Source organism: Homalodisca vitripennis, chromosome 1, assembly GCF_021130785.1.
Source record: "Homalodisca vitripennis isolate AUS2020 chromosome 1, UT_GWSS_2.1, whole genome shotgun sequence".
Lineage (NCBI taxonomy): Eukaryota > Metazoa > Arthropoda > Insecta > Hemiptera > Cicadellidae > Homalodisca > Homalodisca vitripennis.
Genome location: NC_060207.1, coordinates 87485912 through 87513551, shown reverse-complemented (window position 1 = coordinate 87513551; position 27640 = coordinate 87485912). Strand labels below are relative to the sequence as shown.

Genomic DNA, 27640 nt, shown 5'->3' with positions numbered 1-27640 from the left:
TAGTCTATTATTGTTATCATTGTTATTGTTATTGTTGTCGTTGTTGCATTATTATTTTTTATTACTTGTTATATTATTATTTATTATTGCACTATTGTTATTGATAGGTACCACTTTTGTTATTTTTTCACATTGTTTTAGTTATATCTTTGTTATGACTATCATTTTATTATGTCATAGGCGTAGTTAGTTGTTGAATTTGATTTTTCCCACCGTACTATTTTTATGAGCATTTGCTATTGTTAGTCATCTTAATTAATGTAATTTGCAAAATGGTTATACCGTGGGAGTTTAAATAAATAAAATAAAAACAGGTAACGGAAGCAACTAGGGCTTTGACCCTTACTTGACATAAGGTAAAAGCCCAAACGGCAGAAGCCTTATGAGAAGTGGCGGAGATATCCCCCACATTCACAGTGACTAGATTTGACTTGGCAAGTCCTACGACTAATTGTTATTGTTATTAAGGCAACACTAGTAATTATTTCTTCCCGTTTTAAGATGAAATGAAAATACTACATTTTTACAACACAATAACCATTAAACATTTGATCTTAAAATATTTTGTGGTTGGTACCATGACGTCAGTGCAACGACAAACAAATTTCATAATGACGCATGCGTATGAAAGTATGCTGGAAACATAGTTCGGGCCCTCCCGGGATTGCGTTGTGATTTTGTGCGGTTAACAAATTTTTAAGCTGTGTTTTGGCTGTAAAGCCTTTTATAGTTTATAATATGGCTAAACAGGAACAAATATTAATTATAGATCCCCTACACGAACTGAAATTCCGAGGTAAGTGAAAAGAAAGATCCGTTGTAAGATTTATTGCAAGTCGTTCGCCTGTCACATTTGTTGGATTCAATCGTATTTTTAACTCTTTATCAGTTTATTTCTTTGTTGAATGTATATTAAGATATGATATTAATCGTAATAAAGATAACTGTAATTTTAATAAGTTGGAATTTTTAATGTTGATCGTGTGACGTTCAATTAGCTCTGAATCTTTTGTGCAGTGATTGCCAATAACTGGCCAGCATAAATCCAATTTTAGGCCTAAGCCAGGCCCCAGGTTTTTACCATTCCTCAGATTGATGAGTGATAGGCTGCTGTCCTGAGTCAATATCACTAAAAACAAAACATGAAAACAAAATACTATTAATATAAGAAAGACTACAGGATAACTTGTATAGGAATAAAGAACATTGGATGTTATTTGGATAGTGAAGGAAGTGTGAAATACTATAAATTGTCTCATTTTTATTGGTGAAATATTAAACTAAGCTTACTTTTACAATGTTTAGGTTATGTGTAAATTTAATACTGTCTAAACTTTTGATGTATCATTTCAACTAAGTATTCATTTTTACCGTTCCCAGGCACCATAGTTATTTTATGGTATCAATATTTTAACCTCAAAACGTTCATATGTGAATAAAATTACTTCAATAATTTACATTCCCTTTATGCTTTAAAATACATGACCAGTAAAACTCATTTATCCAAATCAACCAATGTGTGTGTGTCTATAAATCATATTGAAAGTGTAAATTTGAAAAAGTAATTAATCAAAGCTATGCAAAGATTCGACTAAAAGTGCTAACACAAACATTGAATGTTTTATTTCAATGGTCAATTATTAATTTAGTTATTATTTATGCTAAATCGGATTTATTAACCATTAATAACAATATAAAAATAAAGGCTGCAGTATAGTTGTCACTATCACAATCGAATCAGTGAATTAAATTATCGTTGGGAAGTGCTCAAACTAGGTGAATACAAAAACATTAATTATAGTTATTTTCAATTAATATTGCTTGCTCTTTTAATGCATAGAATAAAAATGGTCAAAATTAATTCAAAGTAAAATCATGTGATGGTATTTGAGTAATGGAAGTATAATGGCTATCAACATGTTTATTCTCCTTCAAAATAGTAAAAAGTAACTAGCCTAAGTAATTGTTCACTACTTTGTTTGATACATTTAACCCATTGGCCACTCAATATTCCTGCATCTAAGCTCCTTGTACAAACCTAATTAAATACTTATAAAATGCAAGGGTTTAACAAAACTGTCACAAAAACATTCAATTTTATTGCTATTATTTGGTAGAATGAGCTATTGTTTTTAGCTAATAAAAATTGTTACAACATAATGAGATTTATAAGTATATGAAGTAGCCTATATTAAATTTTGAAAGCAAGACATTTTTTTAGTCTAAAACATAGTTATAATCTTCGATATTTGGTGTAGTTTTATAGAAAATTTGGGCAGAGTTCGACAAGTGGACCTGGTTTTTATACAGCTTATTACAATAATCGATACCTTTTATACATATACATATAAAATAACAGAACTATCAATCAATATCAACATATCTATAATACTATATTAAAGTCACGTGTTTCAAATTATTAGAGAAATAATTTAAGTAATTACGTAATGCCAAAAATAATAAAGGGGAACCATAATCATTAATCAAATGATAAAATTAAGACAGGTGACAGGAAAAATGTAATTTAATAATAATAACGAAAATGTAACAAGAAAGCAAACATCTTGAATCGAGAGAGACACTGTAAATTATCTTAAAGTGTTATTTTGTTTAGTTTTTGAAAGTTAACTATCTTTTTTTATTTAAAATAAATTACTTCTAGATAAAAATTGTGTTTAGAATATGAAAATGTGTATACAGTTGAGTTATTTATTGTTCAGTAATTACTATTGGTTGATTATATCAATGTGTATAATAATTAAATATCGTTTGTTAATTTCAATATAAAAACCAGGTCCGATTATCATACTCTACCCAAACATTTTATTAGTTAGGCCCATGTGGAAAATTTTATTTCATTCATTTATCTATATTTTCTTCAAATTTACGTAATTATTTAATAAAACGCAATGTTTTTGTTCTTAGACAAATCCAACGAAACGTGTAAAAAGCGCAATGATTTGGTAAAACTAATAAAAAACTCAATTTTATTGTGATTTGGTTGACTGAGCTATTGTTGTTTTAGCTAATGATACAGGCTATAATGTAATGTAATTTAGAAGCATATAAAGTATGCAACATATTTTTATTTCCAGAATAATTTTAAGAATGTAATGTTTTTGTAAATAGGCTATTTAACCCTTCAATGTAGAGATCTCCTGGTGCCCACCAACTGCCTGCTGCGGTAGTTTTATGTGCTAATGATCATAGATTGCTATATTTTAGTTATAATTACATTATGTACCTCTTGTAAATATTGTAACAAATTTTATTTTATTAATTTATCTTACATCTAATAAAAACAGTTGTTTAGGTTACAATATTAATTAATATTGAATATTATTCATATCAAGATGAAAAATTTCCAGTCAAAATTTGATTTGGTGTGAAAGTTCTTGAAGCAGGTTCCCACACACATTGTAGCCTGGCATCCAGGGCACCAAAATCTTGTTTCTTTCCTTTTTCCTTGTTTGGAACATACCACACAAACTCTGTATGGCTTGGATTTCTTTTCTGTAGGTGGTATATTTTCGATGAAAAGCCTCTCAACTAGGCGTTTTGGTTTAGGCTCAATGGAAGGGCGCCCATAGACTGGCCTCTTGACTTCTGAGCCATACTTTTCAATAAGACCCTTGTTTAGTTCTAGTCTTACAGAAATATTTAGGTTATATATTTAAGAAATATTTAGACAAAATTTAGGTACTGGTTGCCCAGTAAAAACTTCTCTTTCAGGAATGTAACCCTCCATGGTTTCCCAAATCATTGAGGGACCTTTTTTTTTGATTTTTTAGGCCTGGGAGGCAAGATTTCATTTTCTGGTGTACTTTCCCCAACCAGCAACATTTGATCATCATTTAAATTATCTTGAATACAATCTAACTGGGTACTTTGGGATTATACCGACCACACCCAGACATGAATCGTTATTTGACATTTTGCTTCTACTGATTACTAGATTAGCGTAGAACAATATTTCGTCAATATAAAACAGGAATTGTCTTATCGCAAACCCCTCCCCATCCTCAGATAGAGGTCAAAGTCGAGCGGTCTAGTAGATAACGTGATTGCAGAGTCTCGCCGCCCGTTCAGCAGGTTCGTTGCTTTGTTGTACTTCCGTGTTTTACCTCTACATTTCTCCAAACACAAAAATTCAACAAAAACGAACATTACCAAACTAAAACTAAACTCTTTATTGAAAAAACACTCAAAACTTGTTTTTATTCTTGATCACATTCCGCCACCCAAAATGCGAGTGCCTCCGGCCATGTCAACGAAAGAAAAACATCCCTCGAGATAGTACCTATCAGTAAAATATCAAATTCTAGAGGGGCTGATCAGAAATATAAATTGAATTGTAATGGAAAGGCAATTATGTACAGTGCAAATCATGTGATGCCGCGCGGCCTGCCGTAATCGGGATTCTCGAGAAAGATAAGATAACAGCGACAAAAATACCGATCACAATACCTGGAAATGCTTGTAAGTTTGTAATTTTGCAATTAAAGAGTTGTTTTTTCGTTCTATCATGTCTATTTCTATAAATTTATATTTTTGTGTTCTTCATACTGGTGTGGTCGGTATAATCCCAAAGTACCTCTAACTGTGTATAATCCAAATCTTCCACACCAGGACTAAAGTCTATCTCACTGCCACAGTCTTGTCACAGTTGGTCATTTAGCCAGTCAGCTATTTGGTCACTGCCATTTGACATTGTGATATCTTTACATTTTATAAACAATAAAGAAAATGTCTAAAAGTTAGAAATTATAAAAACACTTGCCCTAAATTGTTCAAATTATCCATAAAAACAACTAACTTTCACAGATAGGCCTAGGCCTACATCACTCACAAACACACATTCACTAAATTACTACCATTATTATTTGCACTTACTGAAAAATTTAATAGTATTATTTAGGCTCAAAATAATAACCAATACGTCTAGTACCAACTATAAACTTAATATAAAACAATTAATATTATACAAGATCTAATAAAACACAGTGTAAACACAAGCCGGTCAGCAATAAACAACAACAGACACGATGTATTGGAATATCGCAAGACAGCTGACTGAGTCATCTGTTTGGTTTAAGTTTAGAACAGCTGAATAAAAAAAAAATATTCTGTGAATACGAAAATCAAGAATGGAATGTCCTCTTTCTAACGATATAATACATTGCTTGAAGTAGTTCAAACTGTCGCTGCTAGAACGCTTAGGCGTACGGTCTGCACGAAAACGTGGCATTCACGTGAAACCACAGCAACGGGCTTCGTTAGTCAGTTGTGAATGTCACATGGAACCACGTTGAAGGGTTAAAGCAAGAAATCTTTTTAGTACAAAACATAGCTCCATCCATGATATTTCGGTGTAGTTTTTTACAAGATTTAATTCTTTATGTGGAAAATGTCATTTCATTAATTTATCCTTTTTTGTGTCAATTTTGTGTAGATTTTTGTAAAATGTGACATTTGTGTTCTTCTTACACAAATCCAAGCAAACAGGCAAAAAGTACAAGGATTTGGCAAAACTCACAAGAAATTTAATTTTTATTGTGATTTGGTTGACTGGGCTACTGTTTTTTAGCTAATGAAACAGTCTAGAATGTAATCTCATTTTGAGAAAACATGATCAAACTCAGAAGGCTTTGCTATGTTCACAAAATTTTTACTACACCACTGTAACAACAAAAAAAACAAAAAGGACGTCTACAAGTACTATGTTTGTTTACTCAAATCATAAATTATACTGCAGAAACAACATGCCATCATCAGGGACATAGCCTACATAAATAAAATACAAAGTTTTACAAAATAAGACACTTTTTTAAAATATAACATAACAATGACATTACATTAGCGACAATTCAATTATGTAACTGGTTAGAAAAAGTTAAAAATATAGTATTATACTTTGATTTACATTGCTTTCTTGGGGTTGATTCATATTTACATGTATTGTACATGTTCATTTGTTTAATTCTAACACATTAACTTTATTATTTGAACCCATAATAATGTTTAAAAATATATTAATAACGTGTGTCATCAGTACACTACCATTTGGGTGGGTTGTTTGCTACCGCATCGGCCATCAAGAGACAGTACCATGATAAGTGGTTAACTGGTTTTTTATTCATCACTAAATTATTACTTTTTTATATATGAAAATAGCTGAATTATACTGTAATTTGTAATACTGAAACATAATTCGGTTTGACATTGTGGTTTCAGCAGTTAAGATATCATAAATATCGATGATTTTGGTGGTTGCCATTTATTATACTTCAGCCAAAATGAATTTAGTTATTAAGTTAACACTTCTATGGCCAGTGACTCATTTTGAATCACTGTGTCAGCTCTGCTTCTATTACATAATTATCTATTATCAAGGCTTTAAACCTGATAAAAATAAAATTATGTAGTCACAATCTATTAGGCCTATCCCAAATAACTTAGGTAAAAATTTCTGATAAACCTCATCACTTGTAAAGTAACTTATAAAGTAGATGTATAGTTAGCGCCAGCCCCAAAGTTACAAGAAGAGTAAAAGTCTACCTATATTGGAAAGTAAGAGGCGTGTTCAGAAAGTAAGTACCGTTCAAAAAACAAGGTACTTTGGGATTATACCGACCACACCCAGACATGAATCGTTATTTCATATTTCGTTTCTACTGATTACTAGATTAGCGTAGAACAATATTTCGTCCATATAAAACAGGAATTGTCTTATCGCAAACCCCTCCCCATCCTCAGACAGAGGTCAAAGTCGAGCGTCTAGTAGATAACGTGATTGCAGAGTCTCGCCGCCCGTTCAGCTGGTGCATCGCTTTGTTGTACTTCCGTGTTTTACCTCTACATTTCTCCAAACACAAAATTTCAACAAAAACAAACATTTACCAAACTAAACTCTTTATTAAAAAAAACACTAAAAACTTGTTTTTATTCTTGATCACATTCCGCCACCCAAAATGCGAGTGCCTCCGGCCATCAGCGCGGGCATTGACAGCACCTTCGGTGCTGCCCCGCGCTGATGTCGACGAAAGAAAAACATCCCTCGAGATAGTACCTATCAGTAAAATATCAAATTCTAGAGGGGCTAATCAGAAATATAAATTGAATTGTAATGGAAAGGCAATTATGTACCGTGCAAATCACGTGATGCCGCGCGGCCTGCCGTAATCAGGATTCTCGAGAAAGATAAGATAACAGCGATCACAATACCTGGAAATGCTTGTAAGTTTGTAATTTTGTAATTGAAGAGTTGTTTTTTCGTTCTATCATGTTTGTTTCTATAAATTTCTATTTTTGTGTTCTTCATACTAGTGTGGTCGGTATAATCCCAAAGTACCCAAGTAAAACAATATTTTCAACACAATGTTACTTCTACATAAAAGCCCAAACCAACCATTTTTCGACAGTTTCCACTGATGTTCCAACCCTGGTTTCAATTTGTTTATACCCTTTTCGTAGAAGATTCCCGCCAACAAATGTAGCCATGACTCCACAGCAGTTCATCAGAGGTTTCAAAGCGTTGGCCGCTTAGCTCGCGCTTCATGTGCAGGAACAAGTGGTAGTCAGACGGTGCCAAGTTCGGGCTGTAGGATGGGTGATCGAACTGCTCCCAATGAAATTGTTGAACCAATGATTGAGTGTCACCAGCCGTGTGGGGCCGAGTGTTGTCATGGAGCAAAACAATTCCGTTACTGAGCATTCCTCTCTGTTTGTTTTTAATTGCCCACCTTAGTTTTCTTAAGGTTTCGCAATACCTTGCTGCGTTAATTGTTTCACCTCATGGGAGAAAATCAATCAGCAAAATACTTTCCGACCCCCAAAAGACAGTGAACATGATTTGTTGTGCAGACATTGTCATCTTGAATTTGTGTTTCTTCAGGGATTGTGTGTGTTGCCACTCCATTGACTGCTGTTTGGATTCCAATTTAAAAATTCCTCACCATCATCACCGTACCCTGTGAGAAAAGTCAAAGCACTTCCGAGTTTGTGTATGTCAGTGAGCATTTTTGAAACCCATCAGGAACACAGCCTGCGGTAATCTAAGCGGTCCGTAACAATTTCATACAAAAGAGTGCATGAAATTTGTTGGAAATCGTGAGATAGCATTGTCGTAGTGAAACGCCTGTTCTCTTGGATTGTTTCGTCTATTGCTCTTATCAGATCATCGGTGACGAGAGAAGGCCGCTCCGATTCTTACCATGCACATTCGTTCGACTGCATTGAACATTCTAACTCACTTTCTCGCCATTCACCGTTCATCACGTCTTCCCCGTAAACATCTCGAGTTGACGATAAATTTCACCGGTTTCACATTCCTTTTGTTCAAAAATCTTATTACAGAATGAATCTCACAAATGGGTGGGATCACTAATTGTCCTAAACATTTTAAACGTTCAGAGAAAACTGAAAACATGATGTAGAACAACTAAAATGGCATGAACAAGGACGACTAGTGCGCATGGGTGGAACATCAATTGCAGCGCTATGGCTGCAGTACAATGAACAGTACTTGCTTTCTGAACTATCATATCAAAGAGAGTTTTCATATTGCGAGAATAAAACATCACTGTAAAGAGTAGCTCTTTCCAAACATTTTTTTTTTTTTTTTAGTTACAATTCTATACTTTTTTTTAAACATATATAAAATAGGTGGTCTAGCTCCTGACACATATTTCTCTATGATATCTAGCAACTCCTATGTAGTAATTATTGTTTGGTTAAATAAAATCTGTTTTGATATACTTTTTAGGTTGAAACTAATATATTTTGAAAGTAGAGGGATTTGTTTTGATTTAGTTGTCTCTGAGGATTTTTTGCTACCATTGTCCCATTGCTCTAGATGAAGAAGTGCAAAATTTTTGTGTTGTTACTGTCATCATTAGCTGGGCTAAAATTATTAACTGAACAGATATGTAAAGTGTTACACAGACTATATTTGTGTAGGCATTGAAAATTATTTGCTGCTATACATAAAACAATTAGCCCACTATGAATTACCCTTAATTCTAGTAAGAATTGATTGTACTTGTTAATTATAAAGATGCATTGGTTTTTACTGAGGGAAATGAAAATATACTATAAGTTTTGATTATTGTTAGATGTCTGCATTTTTGTAGAGTCAAGTAGCACTTAGTTAAGGTTGTTGCTAGACATAAGCAGATAACTCCGAGCCAGTTTAGATCAGATAACGTTGATGACTTGTAGCTGCCAGTAGCTTGATTACCATAACTACAATCGTGTCACTTACTGCAAGTTATTTCTGTGTTCAAATTTTCATTGATTCCAGTATTTTAACATCTGCGAGTGCGTATAGAGCATCTGAACTTGAATTAAATTACTATCTTGAGGGATGCTTTTCTTTCTTTTTTTGCAAGAAGTTCGAGTTGACGCTGAAGGCTCCACCGAAGCCTGCACTTCTAGTCAGGGGAATTTATGGTATATTTTTCATACCAAATCATTTAACGTGATCGGAGAACGGGAAAGTACCGAATACCTGAATACCTTATTCTTCACCTTTTACCAGCACTGTTGGATTAGCTGTGTCAAACTAATCCAACTTAACTAATATTTACATACTGTTCATTGTTATAACGTATATACACTGGTAACCTTTATTTTTATCAAGATGGCGGTTGATTAGACAGTTGTGGCTTGATCAATCTCAAATACTCAAAGATGGATTAAAATGGATTCTCCTTAAGCGGACCTCTAGTCTCCGCTTTAATTTGCAATGCTCCAATTCTTTGAGTCCATCTGGAAGAGCATTGTACAGACTAATTGCGAGAGCTGAGAAGCAATCTTTCTTCTTGCTTAACCTAGAGTAGGGAACATCTATATCATGCTTTCTGCGAGTGTTGTGTGCATGTATGGTTTCAGCCTCCACAGCAAAAAATTTACTCATAGGCATATCACTTTTGTATTTAAACATTTGTAATGTGTCCTTTTCAGGTCAGCTTCCCATCCAAGGTGAAACCCAGAAATTTGACCAGGTCCAGAGCATGTTTTCCCCTAGATTTCAGACTGCAAATTATCTTTTGTTTTTTATACATTTAAGCTTAGTCTATTTACTGTGAACCGTTCTTTGATTTTTTTCTATAAAGTCAGATCAGATGAAAGTGCCAAATCAGATATATTTCCTCTGGAATAAATCGTGGTATTGTCTGCAAAAAGTAACACATTACTGAGCAGTTCTAAGTTATTTGTCATGACAAGGAAAAGAACTGGTCTCAGGACACCTTGTTTCACAGACAATTGCTCTATTTAAAGACATCACTTGCTTTCTGTTTTGTAGGTAGGAATGGAATGAAAGCCAGAACTTCACAACAAACTCCATAGTTTGCTGGTTTATCGATATTATATTCATAGTTTGCTAATTATATGCAAATTGACCTAGGTTATATTTAAGATTTCCATGACACTCCCCACGGGTTCCTGGTGCGGGTTGTCCCGTCGGGTGCCACAGTATGGCCGCGGGGTATGTTGCAGGGGTACGCTAAATTTGATGATAAACTAATGATTTTGACCTCAGTTTTTTTCATTATTGTTTGGGATAACAATGACATGTAATGGAATTTATGAAATGTTGATCTGTAAAATTGTAAACCTTTAAAAGACATACTTTTTTCCATTTGTTGTATGTAAATTAAGAGCTTAATAAATGCCTGACAAAAATATTTTTTAACAAACCTCTGTATTATAGTGTAGTATATTTAACTGAGAAAGACCTGTGAAAATTTGGTAAAATAATACTAAAAATGTATATATTTATTAGTAAACAAAGTACAAAATTAACTTTTACCATAGAAATGGATGTGTTGTTAGATAAAACACTTTAGTGTGTAATGTTATTTTGTTTGAATATTATATGAATGTATATGCAGTGCTACTTGCTATAGTACATTTTACATATAATGCATTAATCAGTACTAATCTTATTGATATTAGTCAATAAGTGGTTGTGTACTGCATTAAAATGTTGAGAGCCTAAATAAAGGCTCTTGGCGCTTAACGTCCGAACTTGTCCAAGCCTATATATAGGCACTTGCCGGTTCACCACCAACCTAGTTTGAGCCTAAATAAAGGCTCTTGGCACTAAAAAAGGACAGTTGTATAACTTTGTGCAAAATTTGTACATTTTATCTATGGTTTAAAAAAATATTAAGGTGTTTTCAGACATTTTACACATTCTTTCTATAAATAAAAGATTTTATTTTATGAAATTTTGTTAAAATGTAGTTGTTTTGAACATAAGTTAATTACAAGAATTAACCTTTAAGGCGGCCTCATACCGCAAGTCCACTGGCAGGATGGGTTAGATGTTCAGGGATGGGATGCACACGTCGTCTGTCCAACCGCTGGACAAAAAAAAATCCAGTGAATGGATGTTTTGGAATCGCTAGCCAAGCGATTTTTAAAAACATCCGCGTGGATGTTTTCAGCTACACATAGGCACGACAACAGACATAACTCCGCTAGTTCCTCACCACAAAGTATCTTTATTGGTCACTATCCCTTGTTATCCATGTTAAATTGAACTTCTAAATCAGTTTTTGCTAATCTTTATTTTAAAGCTTTTTGTTGATAGTATGAGGGTCTTCCAGAAAGTAAAGAACGATTGCGCATCACGGGCGGCGCAGTTCCCCCACCACCGCGGTAGATAGCTTGTTCGTTAGCCACACCTTCTGCCTCAGTGTGAGCTGAGTAGCGGTACCGTGAGGTCACGTTTGCGTCTCCTGTGAAAGTTTAAAATGGCGGCGTTAATTGAAAATCCCGCCAAGTGTGAACTGCGTAGTGTGATACGGTTTCTGAATGCACAGAATGTTCGACCTATTGAAATTTATAGGCAAATTAAGGCAGTTTACGGTGACAATGCGATGAACGAGTCATCAGTGAGAAAATGGTGCATTCAATTTAAGGAAGGTCGAACTAATGTGCACGACGAGGAACGAAGTGGAAGGCCGTCACTCGTTACTGACGAGTTGGCAGCGAAAGTTGATGGAAAAATTCAACAAAACCGTCGTTTCACTTTGAGTGGTCTAGTGGAATTTTTTCCACAAATTTCAAGGTCGCTTTTGCACGAAATAGTGACTGAACGTCTTGGTTATCAGAAAATGTGTGCTCGTTGGGTGCCTAAGATTCTTACTGATGTCCACAAGACTAAACGGATGGGAGCAGCTCTTGAGTTTTTGACTCAGTATGACGAAGAAGGTGATGCGTTTCTTGACCGCATCGTAACGGGTGACGAAACTTGGGTTTCCTATCGAACCCCGGAAACAAAGCTCCAGTCAATGGAATGGCATCACTCGAATTCACCAACAAAAAACAGGAAAGAAAAACCAAATTTGAACACCAGGAAATTGATGGCAACAGTTTTTTGGGACCGAAAAGGCCTAATCCATGTGGAGTTCATGCTGAGAGGCGAAACAATCAACTCAGAGGCCTACATCGAGACCTTGCATCGGCTTCACCGCGCTATTCAGAACAAATGACGCGGAATGCTGTCGTCGAAAGTGGTGCTGATCCACGACAATGCTCGGCCTCATTGCAGTGCACGAACCAAAGCAGAACTCAATTCTTTCAAATGGCAAAGCTTCGGACACCCTCCGTATAGTCCAGATCTGGCTCCGAGTGACTATCACTTGTTTCCAAAGTTGAAAGTGTTTTTAGGCGGAAAAAACTTTTTGGGTGACGAAGACCTCAAAGAAGGAGTAAAAACGTGGCTTCATTCCTTGGTGGCAGAACAGTATAACGTCGGTATAGAAAAACTGGTGCCACGCTACAACAAGTGCCTTGACAGTTCCGGCGATTTTGTAGAAAAATAGAGTAAGTTTATAAGTATTTATAAATAAATTTTCATGCTCTTATCTTTTGTTTTTATTGACTTATAACAAAACGTTCTTTACTTTCTGGAAGACCCTCGTAACTATCCATAGTAACTATGCATAGAAATGAGATCCTCGCATGGGTCATAACCTGTGCGCGAGAATCGAGTCCAATCAGTCCACATTCAGTTAACTAAGTGCTATATTTAAAATTAGCAACAATTTTACACATTCTTTGTTTTTGAAATGGAAATAACAGAAGCAATATATCAGGCCGCACAGACTGTGACTAACTATAGCAAGGTACAAATATGTATTAAAATTATAATCCATTAAGGGCATAAATAGTTTGCCCTGCGTAACTCATTTCCAAATAGCAAACAATCCACGCATGATTGATTTCATAAACAGACACAATCACAAGGTTTACCTAGTACCACCTAATTTGCGAATACACCCATCCTTTCTAGAGGTCCCACACATGCCAACACACATGCACACTCACGCACACACACACACACACACACACACACACACACACACACAAGGGCAAGCACACGCACGCAAACAGGCTGACACAGACAAATAGACACCCACACACAAAACCGAGATACGTAAGTACCCCGGCATTTAGGTTGCCCTGTAAGTGGACTTAAAGAGATTATCTATCCCTGTTCTACCTAACTCTACTAGCCAATTATTAAATATTTTCTTATATGAATAGTAACTGCATGGGCCGGGAGTTTTCATTTGGTGGAGTAATTTTGAGAAAACAGTACTACTAAGCTATATAATAAGTGTCTGTAAAATTTATAGATTTATTGATTCTTGGTGTTATAATACCCGAGTTAATCTGTGTTTTTGTAACGTATGGGTGGTTGGCTTTTTTGAAAATATTTTCTTGATTTTTAAAAATATAAGATTATTGTTCTTGCATATAACTGAGTTAAATATTAAAAACCTTGAACTCATTAAATAATAATTCAGATGAGTAACTAGTTGGTTTTTGTAATGCCGCTTTCATAATGGCTTTCTGTGAAGTATGTAATGGTAGAAGAATAGTTTTAAATGCTCCGTCCCAAGCAATGATACCAAATTGTAATAATGATTGTACATATGCGTGATAGACTGTTTTCATCAAAGCTGGCGTTAATATTTTATGAAGAACAGAAAATATATAAATAAACTTTCTCAATCTGTTCTTTAACAATTGCATATGATGAGCTGTCCACTTAAGTCTACTATCAAATATTACACTGAGGTACTTGTAATCTGACACTCTTTCAACAGTTTCGCAGCCACAATCGAGAGTTGTTGATTGTTAACTCTTTTCTTGATATATAGTAACCTTTTAGTTATTGGTAACAAATATTGAAAAAATATTTTCAATGCACTAAACAAGGTGAAAAAATATAAGAAATAAAATACAAAAAATATATAATAATAGATTTCTTGTATTTTTTTAATATACATTTTGAGTTTTGATGAATATATAAAATTATGTTTTTGCCGATATTAACTCACAAATACCTTTGGGATTTTGCTGGTTACTACTAGATTAACACATTTGCTGCTGAAAATCATTTTACCGGTCATGGTAAATGCGGGAAATTTTATTTTTTAATTTACCCAAAATGAAGTCAGAGCAGCCAAAAAGGTTGTACAAGGTTGTCCAGATAACCCTACTGCCAGATTTGGTGACATCATAGCTGTTGACAATTGTCAGCCACACCTGGCACTGCTTCCCACGTAGTAAGTACCATAGAACACTGAGTCTATTACTCCCAAATGGCATTGTCACTCACGGAAGACATTGTCAATTGTACAAATAGTTTAAAAAAATTGAAAACAGTCCATGAACATGGACTGAACTCACATCTGCAGAACTCTGAACTTGAATTGGAATTGTCCTGTTCACTCATAAAGTCTTCCACTAGTTCATTGTTGCCCTCCATATTGCCTAAATACAATAATAAACACACATACACAGTTACCTTACACCATACACTACACACAATAAACAATACAGCACAGCCAGCGAACAAAAATTGCGAACCACGAACGGGTTGTGAATAAACAAAGTGTCAAACAGGCACAACACGCGGCAAACAGCACAACGTTCCACGGCAAACAGCACAACGTTCCACGGCAACTGTTAGGCTCACATTGAAGCAATGGCGGCCAAGTGAGCAGATGTCTGCTTTTGTCGTCACCTGCAGCGAATGTGTTAAATTAGCCAGCATCTAAGCCATTGAGTCCTTCTCCTTGAAAGAAAAAGTTCTGAGACCATAAATATTGAGGGAAAACACACAATACAGACATCCAACAATAATCTGAATTAATATTATATGACCTATCAAAAACCATTACATTTTGAATTAAGTTGGAGGATTAATTGGACTAAACAAAACATCTAGACCTAAAACTTTGAGGTGATCCATGCAAATTGTTTGTTTGTTGGTTGGTAATTGGAATGTCCCTCAATATAAAAAATGTTCCCGCTTTTCTTTCAGTCCTATTTCACATCCTATTGTGATTGGATATATACTTAACTCTTAAAGCGTGGTATATGGTTATATCCGTACTATCAGAATTGTGCTAATTGTGGTATACAATACTATCTGTATGGTCTTGTTATAGTTTATTGTGTACATTGAAAGTCATGAAAGTGTCTGAGTGAGTAAGTATGCGTAAATGTTTGCTTAATGATTATCAATAAGGAAACTGGAATCCACCATGCACTAAAAATAAATCAATAACCAGTTTTATTTGGTAATGATTTAAATCAAACCTATTTAAGAATATTATAATTAAAAATGTAAGAAACAGGGGTCAATTTAAAACAATTCTGAATTAGAGTCTAGTTTTAAAAATTCTTAAATTCACCAAGTTCCAAAATTTATTTTAAAAATCTCTTGTTAAAAGAACTTCTACTAGTTTAATAGGCTGACAAATGCCTCCAGCCAGCACTGCAGTCTGTGGCAATACCTTCAGTTCTCCTTGCCAATGGTATTGTTTTGATGGCGATGAACAAAAAGCATCTCTCGAAATAGTCAGTTAATAAAATATAAAATTCCAAATGGCTGATTTACTAATCCTTGAGACTAGAACTGTTACAAACTCATGTTATTCTATGTAATATGACAGAAGGAAAATAAATAAAGAAACAACACGTCTTTTCTGTGCATTCTGACAACAATAGCGAAATCTTCCTTCTATCGGGATTTTTGCAATTGGATATTAACCCTCTATCACATATCTGGATATTTTACATCCCTAGATGTTGTATGTTAAATGTAATCTACATGTGTTTAGATTTAACTACAATATGTGCAATATGGCTGTGATATAAATTTAAAGAATCATTTGTCAATATAATGAAATAAAATAATGGTGTGATGACCTGTGAAGATATTCTTATGTTAATCTATAATTCTGATATGATTAGTTAATAATTACAATATTTACATAACGAAAGAATAATATGTAACTTTTCATTCCTTATTGTTCAGTTACTTCCTACAATCTGTTTTATTTCTTGCTATATTTTTCAGATTATTTCTTTTCTTTTTTGTCTTTCTTTTCAGCCATTTTCTTGACTGCTTCTTTAATTTTAACATGTCGTTCTGGTTCCTTTTTTGCAAGATCTGCTGTATCATACTGAACCCCCATTTCTGTTAATGCAGGTTTTACTGTTGGTTTCCTCAAAGCTCCTGTACAAACATACTCTATCTTCAGGGAAGAAGATGATGATTTAGAATGTCTGGATGATGAGTCAGCCGAGTCCTCTGCTATTTTAAATTGCACAGGTTGCTCTTCTTCTTCTTCATTGTCTTCAGCACCTGGGTCTTTAATAGGCTGCATCACAACTCTGTAAATGCCCCCTTCTTTTCTAATGTATAATGTTGGAGGCCTGTCCTCTTTTGTTGATATTTCTAAACTTGGTGGTTGTGATTGTAGGACTGTTGAGCTTGCTGTTTTTATTTTTCTTCTGATTTTTCTCCCCTTAGCACCAACTGGGGTGTTTGATGGTTCGGAAATGCGTGGTCGTAGCATCTTACCTTTTTTAACACCCAGAGCAATTGCTCCAGGGCGATATCCCCTAGGAAACTGAGGAAATACATTTGATATTATGAAAGTATATATTCATAACATTTCTATAAAACTAATGTACTGGATTAAAGTAATGAAACAAAAGCTGCTGATCTATTTATTGTTTATTAAATTGTTTTTATATTCTTCTATTCAGATTCAATAGTGATTTAAGTTTAAATATTAGGAACAAGCATGTTTTGTTTTTGGTAAAATTAATTTGAAATACATATATTTCAAATTTTTTTTTAAATATTTATATTTATACTGATGTAAATTAGTCTTACCATACTGTTGAGTTGAAAGAAAGACTAGCCATGAACAATTCGTATTCATGGCTTTAGGGTTAGAGCACTACCCTAGTGTCTTTGTTGTAATCTACATTCAGAGATTGTCCGAAAAGTATCAACCTCCCTTAACTGACCGGTTAATATGCCACTGACTGTCAGATCTGTTATGGAAGTAGAGGAGGGATCCTCCGAGACTAGCATCAGAAATTCACCATGCTCTACATAGTCAGTGAGTCAAAGTACATGCATTTTAATATAATTGAACATCTTGATTAAAGAATTAGCATGAAATTTTGCCAGAAACTTGGCCGTTCTGCTTGGGATTTACTCTATGATACAAAAACTTTTGGTGGTAGTGAGTTTATAGGTGATATTCAGATAAGAGAGTAGTTCAGGGAATTTAAATATGGCTGCATTTTAGTGGAGAGTGACCTGCGAACCTGGCAAGTTTTAGCCTTTTGGAGTCCATTTGTTCCCCACTGGGTTGACTCACCAGTTCTAATTAATCTTATGTGATTATGCTATAACAATGCAATAGTTTTTGCTATATTATATTATAATTATATATATGTTCTTTATTGTGACTTACCGGAACCCCAGTTGCTGTATCTTCTGTGTTCCATAGCCAACCCATTGTTTTAGGAACCAGCATTGGTTTTTGAATGCAATACTTATGCCCAATTTTTAATCCTGGATACATTGCTGACATCAGGTCACTAAGTCTTAAGGATTTTTTTGTTTTACTTGTCATTGGAGTTGTGTCAGTCTTGAAGCTCAAGGGATTTACATTTTTTAAGTTATGCCCTGTTGTGAGCTGTGGGGCCACAGGGTCAGGTGTACTGGGAACTGTGGAATGTTTTGGAGATTCTGTATTGGTGTTGGCCATTTTTGAGCCTTCCTTGTGGAAAACTTGAATACTTTGTTTTATGTTCATGGTGTACTCTGAATAGAAGAATTTTGTAACAAAAATATTTTGGGATCAAATTTTAAACTAATGTTAAAATTTAATTTATCACTTAAAAACATTAAATTTATAACCTTAATTTTTTAAATAATCCCGTATCATAGGAACAAAATATTATTGCTAACAAACAGTCAAGTGGGTTTAAATGAATTCCATAATATTTTTAAGTCAATGTAATGTTTTTTTTTTTATTATTAATAACAAGAACTTACTGTATATTGCAATGAAGGATGTTGTAGCTCTTTTAATTACCTTTAAAATGGTTTTTTTAAATTGTGATAGCATGAAAATTGAAGGAGTTATGGTCAAAAAACTTATCATATTTTTTTCTGCTTAGTAACTGAAAGTTTCGGACTGTGAATATTTATTTGGAGCAATGTGAAAGTACGCAGTATAATACAGTAGTTGGAAAATGTTTATAAAAATTAAATATAATACAAAACTAGAACTATAAATGCATTAATTTGATTATTTCTTATCAGGAATAGTTTAAAATTGTTTTTATATCTGCTAATTAAGATCAAATTTAAAGTGGTAATAAAAATAAGAAATCCTTCATATATTGATCTGTATTAAACAGAAATTGGACAAGCCAAAATTTGAATTAACTATGTTACATCAATGATGTCCTTATTTCTCAATTAACTGAATTATTGTATTAATAAAAATTATAAAATATTATTTACATATAGTCAAATATGTATAAATCATGCATCAACCTGCTTATCCAAGAATTCATGTAATTTAGCCAAATCTTTTAGCTTGAAATGGCTAAAAGAAACTGTCTGCCATTAGAAATAAATCTAAACATGTAAAATGTAAAATAAATAAAGCTAGTTTGACAATTCTAAAGAGGTGGGCTAGTACCAAACCCAATAAGCCTTGTGGTATAGTCTTCCAATCGTAGGTCTTGCTTTCAACCTAGTCGTAGCACTTCTGGGAAATCTAATGTTGCTTAACTTTGCAACTCTACTCAACAAATAAAGATGCAGAGTTTAAAGTTAGGCTGGTTGATTTATAGAACTCTTTATCAAAAGAGCTTGAGCAAAACTTTGAAAGTAGTTCTTTACATTATAGAAAACAAGGAATGCTTGAAATATTCAATTGGCGAGTTAGCATCTCCAGTATGTGGACAGTTTTTGTTGTCTTTGAACACTTCAGGTTAAAGTGGTTTTACTTTAAGTATAGGAGTTGGGAAACATTTCATTTTGGGAAACAAACTAATAACAAAATTAAAGTAATTTGAAAGAGGCTCGTACTTTTATTCACACAGAGAAACCAAATACAACAAATTTATAAAAGTATATATTTTTTAGTATAAAATGAATTGAAATGTCTCAAAGATTGTGATTGTTGGTAGGGATAGGTTATAACCGAATAAAAACAAATTTAAAGGTTAAAAGAATTACTTTATTAATAAGTTATATGAAACTCTGTATTTCAATAAAACACCCGTGTAATAATAAAATGGGTGCTAAAATGGTTAAATAAAATGACAGCTAATTAGGTTACATAATCTAAAGTGCATTATATTTACCAAATAAGGTACATATTCATGCCTTTTTGGTTGGTAAAAAACCAAAGATAAAAAGAAAGCCAAGATTTATTATTCATGAACTTGCTATCAGTTTCTGTATCATAAAACCAGCTTTGAAATGTCTGATTCATGCCAGTCATTCAATGACTCAGGTAACTGTGTTACTGTGTTATTTGTGTAAATTAACATACAAAGGTGAATAAGCATTGTGTAAATCCTATAAAAAGCATTCATGACGAAGTTTGTCTGCTATGTTTGTACCCATACCATAATGGAAAGTCTTAAATCAGTATTAATTAAACATTTTTATTAAACCATTTTTCTTGAGTACTCTTAGTTAATACTGCAGTATAATAATTGATACTGATAGGATAGAGGAGGTCTGTTTGTGTTTTGTTGAATTGCCATGGTCGAAGCCAAGTTTTAGTTCAAACAAGCTTATGTTTAAAACATATTCAAATGCAATTATCTGGCTGTTTAAGTTTTAGGCTGCCTTCTTCTTGTGAGACTACTTATCTATGTTTAAAATTAACAGGAATGAAACTCAATAAAATAATCAAAACATTCTATCCCTTGTAAGGTTTTGTACTTAAATTGATGTTGTTTATTGTCAGTTTTGATAGTGTGGGTGAAAATCCAGAACTATTACGGTCCAGTCATGTCATTGACAGATAAGATAAAACTTATTGCAGCACAGCATATTATGTTAGAAGTGTTTTTACTGATACTCGCATATGTATAGAGGCGTGATGAATATGCTTATCCAAATTCTAGGCTAGCGTTTTTCACAAATATGATGCACCAGCTTTGTGCTTGTTTCATTTACGTGCTTTTAGTTCACTTATGACTTGATTAATTGATTTGATGTGGAAGTTTTCTTGAAAATTCTTTCTTTGTTCTTAGAAAACTATATTATCAGTTTTTAAAGAATAAAAGTTTTAAAAACAGTTTTCAAAGTAAGAGTACTAAAGGATTGTATATTATTATAATAATAGTAATCGTAATAGTAATAATAGTACTATTGCATAAAAATATTGTGTCTGTAAGTGTGTGTGTGTGTGTGTGAGTGTGCGCATGCACAAGTGCGTGTGTGTTTTACTTAATTATGTAAAAACTAGTAGATCGATTGCACTTTAATTTAACTGTACATTTTAGCAAATATTAAGTATGCAGTGCTTTTGGTCAGTACTGTAACGTAGATGTCAAAGACAAATTTACTACCTAACTTTCACTATAAATTTTAAAGCTGTTATAAAACTCATCTTTGTTGTCTTTTGACAGAAATAAGCTCTTCAGTCCTATGTATACAATGGAGTCCCGCTAATCCGAACATCCAGTTAATCTGAATAGGTTTCCAGGAGGAAATTTTCATATTTACTTATAACAATATTGCACAGTTATAGCAACTAATTATCTAAAACATGAAAATAAGTGCATCATTTCGTAAAAAAACAAATAAAATATACTTTCATTATATACGTGTACAGTATTTTATTAGGACAAATTATATATGGTACAGTATTGTACATAAATGATGAAGTTTAAATACAGTAGCCTACCAAATTGAAACTTACAGATTAAATTTGAGTTAAATTAAGAAGTGAAATCAAACAAAAACTGGACTTACAGTACTGATATTTTTGTTGATCACGATATTAATAATTGTTAAAAGACATGAATTCAATAATTGTTTATTGTCGCAGTGAAGAGAGTCTATTGGATGACGCATAGTTGATTGTCTCTTTCATTTTCTGCTTGGTTGTCTTTGAACTCAAGGGTGGGCCATAGTTTTGTCCAAAACTTTCTCAAAGTTTGATTTGTAATGTTTTTTCTTTGTTGCTCTCAATGTTCTCGCAGTTTTGGTTAAGTGATTTACAATTTTACCCATATGCAAGTTAAAAGAAAAACACAATTAAGTAAGATAAAGGTAATTTTTAAATTCAAAGAGAAACTTGTCAATCCAACAATATTTTTACTGGAATTATTGTTATTGTTGTCTATAATCATATAAATATAAATAGCTCTTATTAAAAAAATCCAGATCATTTGAATGGATTAGTTAAATTATGCAAACTTAATAATTAATGATTTGTTGAAGAAATTACATTATAATTCATAGAAATCAGCAAAGTAAAAATATGTTAAATCATAGTTTGGTCTCTTGTGTGCGGTATAATTTAATGTGTTAGGATAAGAATACAGACTGTGGTGCGACGCAACACAATTGTCCAATACAATAAGGTATAAAACACACACTGTATATTTTATTCCCATTACACTCTGATACTATCGCGATACGTTGATGCTGTATATTTGTACCTATAAGCACCTGGCTGGTGGATGATGGATAGGGGTAGTTGGTGAATGACTGATGGCACAGTAAGGCATAGTTAATTACAATACATGGACTTGCCAATACCTATCATTACTTAAATTATTTGTCGTCACTGTGGAGAATGATGGGAGAGGGAGATAAATGTGGTTGATTCACTACTTTTTTTTGCAATACTAAAAATTACTCATTCACAATTGTTGATGGATATCTTGAATTACTGCTTTGGTGTCTTGGAACCGATCTAATTTTATTGTAATGTTGCTGTATCTTTATCCACTTACTATAGGTTGAAGTTATTTAAATGATTTCGCTTTCATCAACAACATTGAATCAACTTTTTTACCATCGAAAAATACGTAGTTTTATTTTGTATTTCAGTAGAAAACTAGACAAGATAAAAAATAACCGTAATTTTTATTATAACTAATAATCTTATTTGATTCCAGGACCATTTACCGTCCCAGTAACATCCTACATGAGATTGACAAACCCATCCAACAACAGGGTTTGTTTCAAAATCAAAACTACAGCTCCGAAAAAGTATTGCGTAAGGCCAAACTCTGGCCTTCTGAATCCTAAGGATGTGATGGAAATAGCTGGTAAGACAGACATGGTCATTTTAACTTGGGTTTTCAATATTGTTGGGGAGAGATAATTGAAACAATATAGAACTTGTGTTATGAGTGCATTTCCTGTAATTTTGATAATTAATTGGTGTGGCTCTAGTAACTAATGATTTGTACAATTAACGATCACTGATAATTTCTCATAGGCCAATTAACAATAACAACCCATCAGTTTATTGATAATTTACTTATTTACTTACTCACATACATTAGTTTTAAACTCACCTGTGCACCAAAAGCAGGTGGATTAGGAAATTATCCATATTCAAGTATTTTTTGTTCATAGTATATTAAATCTAATATATATTCAATGTAAATTAGTTTTCATGTGTATTGGTTTAACATGTTAATAATCATAAAAAATTGAGTTAGTAATATAAATTTTCATTAACATAATAAATAGCTAATAATAACAACAATTGGTCTGTTCAAGTTAGTAAGCTATTTACATTGTTTTACTTGTTTATTCAATTTGCAATTATTATTCATTGGTGCAAGTCAGTTGAGAATGTTAAAAACGTTTTTCTAATCACAGTGACAGCATGTTTCCTATGTTGAAATTTTAATACTTTTATTAGGTTTAAAATGTTAAGTGTGTGTAATGTTTCTTATAGAATAATATTAAAAATAAACTGGTTCACAGTCAAAAGTAAAGTGTATGGTGTTAAACACGTATAATGATAAAAAGTAATAGTTTGTAATACACTTTTTGGTGATTTAGAGGATTGAAAATGACATCATATAATTATTAGAACTGGTAATTTTAGCTAACAATTTTCACTGAGGTAAACAGTTTTGAAATTATTATGTAACAGTAATTTTCTTAAAACAAGAAAAATAAATGTGAGAATAAATTAAATGCAATCCTATGTAATAGGATAGCTTAATTCAAAGTTCATATCATCGCACAATTAGAATGCAAGCTTTTGTGTTTCAGTAAGTTTGCAGCCATTTGAGTTTGATCCAACTGAAAAGAACAAACACAAGTTCATGGTTCAGACGTTGATCGCACCCGAAGGGGAAGTAAACTTGGAGGCTTTGGTGAGTTGTGTGATATAAATTGATAAAAATCATTTGTGGTTTAATGGATGGCTTAATAATAAATGTTTGTCCTCAAAGATGAAAATCTTAGTAGTAAAATGGTTTTCCTAATGGTTTGACGGTAAGTGACTAGAAGATGGTCATCAGCCACTTCTCAAAAGATAACATTAACATTATTGCTTACATTTAAAAAATCTTGTTTTAAATTAACAAAAATAAATAATAGATCTCAGAGTATAACATCCACTTAATAAAAGTAACACCACTTCACCTAACATTGTATACTGCTTACCATAGTTCAAGTTGTATTCAAAAAGTATTGAACCTTCTCACCTTCTTCTCATTTACTAAAGTTTGGGGAGGTGACTTTAAAGGGTCAGAGTTGGGAAGGAGACTGTCATGCACTATTTTCCGGCAGCAGATAGCGTCAGTTGCTGATAGTCAACTTAAGAATTAAAAAGTGTGGTCAACTTTGTTTTAGTAATTAATGAAATTAATCTTTAGCAATGATATTGCATTATTGTCAAAAATTAAGTAATACCCATGTGGAAACAATTCACAAGATTGAACAGAATGTTTGTGATGTTACTGTGAGCTATTCATAATAATTGAATGGTACAACAACACATGAAAGTCTATGCTCAAGCCAGCCTTGCGGTTTCAGTTACACCAACAAGCCTTCTGGTGTATGCTTCATTCAAGGGTAGGCTAAAGTAGGTGATAAATTGAGTTTGAAGATAAGGTTTACCAGGGAGACTGGTTATAGACTGGAGTAAATGTTTCCTTTTCTGAAATTTTTATCAGTTGTATAAAGAAGCTACACTAATTTGTAGAAGTTAAACAACTATGTAAGGGTTTAAACTGTACAAATTATTATTTTATACTGTAAATTTCCATTATTGTTCTCATATTTTTTATTTTTAGGGCATTTGGTGATTAAACTATTGTAGATACAAGAAAAAGTTAATGAGCATTTTTGTTTGAAGTCTCTTAAGAGATTATGAAGTTAGATCCAATTAGGACCTCTCATTTTGTAGTTACAGGTCAAGCCTGCATGGTTTGACTATTTTTAGATTTTGAAGGACTTGCTAATGAAAAATGGAGAATTCCCAAATTTTAGATTATTCCCTGCCGTTACAAGGTTTTAGGCCACAATCATGTGAAATTTCAAGTTTTTAGCACTGCTGTCCCCATGAGTTAAGTATTTATTACTTCAAGGGTTATCTAAAAGAAGTAAGCCATAAGAAGTGATATAAATAAAGCCAGAGGTTAGGATTTTCAGTGAAAAAAGCCAATCAGAGCGTTAACTGGAGGTATTTGTTTAACAGAGGTTTTTTTAAGGGGTAAAATTTTTTCTAGGATTATAAATTAATAGTAATATTTGTTTGTTGATATTTAATACTTGTAGTTAAAGTTGGGCTATGTCTAACCATTGATACTGTAAGAAATGTCTAATACATTGACATTGCACCAGCTTCTTTCTTATTGGAATATATTACTTAATTTAAAAACGAACACTCCAATAATTATTCAATTTCATTTCTGTGAGGCCTTACACGTTTTCGAAGAAAAAATCATCAGACCACATAACTGAAATAAAAGTGGTTAAAATAATAATATAGTAAAATTACATTAATCACTTGTATTTCAGTTATGTGGGTCTGATAATGTTGTCTTTGAAAACGAAAAGTCTCATAGAAATAAAGTTGAATAATTACTGGAGTGTTTGTTTTTAAATTAAGTAAGTATCTAATATTTTTAGTGAAATATATAAATATATATATATATATATATATATATATATATATATATATATATATATATATATATGAATGTACACATGTGTAAGAAAACTTTTCATTCGGTAAGGTAATTTAATTTTTTAAATTTATTAACATTAAACAACACAATTAAAAAATTATATATTATATAATTTCAAAGAAAGAAATTGGAAGTTTTTCATTTAAATTGTATTTTTTGTTAAACATTTAATAATATATTAAGAGAAACCTGAATATTCCTTGAATTTTGTAAGTATGAGACCACATACATAAAACACATGGATAGATAACTATGATCAGACATTGAAATATACCATTGAGCAAGTGCCAACATTTTTCAACTTAGACAATCTTGCCATAGTCCACAAACTAGTGGAAAAAATAGCGACAATTATTGGATCAATACATTTAATTTTGACTTAGGATTTGTGCATGTAGAAAGTGTCTACAATATTTGTGTTAAAACTTTTACAATTGAGCAGAAGTATCACCTTCTGAAAGTTGCCCAAGATACACTAGATAATTCAAACAGAATGATCCCAACTTTATCACTGGTCATGGATTTATGGGTATGGCCCAAAAACCAAGATATGGTTCTCACATTGGAAACACCAGTCATCTCTGAGGCAAAAAGATATAGCAGTCAATGCAAGAGTATAATTTGTATATGTAATATTATTTAATACATTTTTTTAACATTTTAAAGTTACTGCAGTGTTTTACCAAAGAGATAGCAAGTTTAGAAGTGTTTCCTCCATGACGATGAAACAAGGACAAGACTACTTCCAGAGTAACACAAAAAACAATCAATTTTTTTGTTTATATTAAAGAATTACAAATTTCTGCTTTTTTTTTACTTTTATTTCATGATCCCATTTTTATGATCATTAATATCAACAGTCTAGATGTGAAGGGGCACAAGTAGGAACAGGGGAATATTTTCATAACTTACCAAATCAGTAAAGCAAATGCAACAATTTAAACAACAATATCGTGAAATGACAGGAATTTGTAGGTGTAAATGTCACACAGCCTGTCTTCTGATATGTGCAGAACACTTCTTGAAGCATGTAGATAGTGCAGTGGTAACTAACTACTGGGAAGAAAGTACAAGAATGTTGTGGTTCAAATTCAAAACATCCTTTATTTAACCAATAAACATTGTGCAACAAATAGCAACTTAAATCCAAAAATTACTTCTAGCTACCGTACAGATTTTGGATATACAATTTTAAAACAATTACTTTTGGATAATTCCTTAAATTACTCAGTTATTGCTAAAGTGATTTACTCAAAGCTTAAAACAAATAAAACTATCCTTGGAACACAATATCTAAACTTATCTAAAAAAAAAAGACAGAAAGTAGATGTAATTGGTTTTTTATATATTTATCATAGTGTACACAAACCATAATGTTTAAAAATAAATATTCTATTTCAATCCCTTCTTAAATCTTAATACGTAATAGATTGTTATATTAAACTCAATTTAAGGTTCAAGTGATGTTCTACATTTGATAATTTTAAAGCATGTAGTTTATTTTTCTGTGATTTATTTCGTTATACCATACATAATCGTTGTTGACATTAGACAGTCAACCATGGTGCCACACTTTCTGATGCTCTCTGACAGTCTGGCTCCTTATGTTACTATAAATCACATGACTAAATTCATCATTTGGTAATAATGACTCAATTCCTGAATTATAATGAACATGGTTACCAGTAATATTTGTGTCATTTCCAGAAACATTTTTGTTTATCTTTGTCCAACTTGTTTTTAATTGAGAATTGACACTATTTACTTCTTGTTACTTTTTAATTTTGTTGTAACTCACTTGGCACATAAAAAAATAATATACTTGCTTGGCAACCAAATGTTTAAACTGTGTTTTCAAACATTTCTACCTTTTCTGGACGAGACTCTACTATCAAGAAACCTCCATAAGTGATATATTGTTATGCCTGAAAGAATTAATATAAATGCTATAAAATAGTTTAAGAATATTTTCTTCTAAGAAATGTACACCTTTAATAGAACTGTTGCATTTAGTCTGATTCAAAATACCTAGTAGTTTAGAGCAATTTATAAAGTACTCAGAAGAAAGGCCGCACTGCTAGAGACTGAGAATAACAGT

The 27640-nt window shown here is 32.6% G+C and overlaps 2 protein-coding genes across 2 annotated transcripts in view; one reads left to right on the top strand and one right to left on the bottom strand.

The window, feature by feature from the left end:
- The first annotated feature begins 611 nt into the window (after positions 1 to 611).
- The window catches only part of LOC124366157 (vesicle-associated membrane protein/synaptobrevin-binding protein), a 42552-nt gene continuing 15523 nt past the window's right edge, over positions 612 to 27640 (top strand). The window contains exons 1-3 of the mRNA XM_046822487.1: positions 612 to 796; positions 22501 to 22653; positions 23618 to 23721. Of these exons, the coding sequence (XP_046678443.1) occupies positions 739 to 796; positions 22501 to 22653; positions 23618 to 23721 (315 nt within the window). The 5' untranslated portion in view covers positions 612 to 738. The remainder of the gene's footprint in view (positions 797 to 22500; positions 22654 to 23617; positions 23722 to 27640) is intronic.
- On the bottom strand, positions 16243 to 18272 carry LOC124366148. The gene is made up of 2 exons (XM_046822474.1): positions 17808 to 18272; positions 16243 to 16946 (listed from the first exon to the last, which is right to left on the bottom strand). Exons 1-2 carry the CDS (start codon positions 18150 to 18152, stop codon positions 16392 to 16394), a joined length of 900 nt encoding a protein of 299 aa, XP_046678430.1. The 5' UTR covers positions 18153 to 18272; the 3' UTR covers positions 16243 to 16391.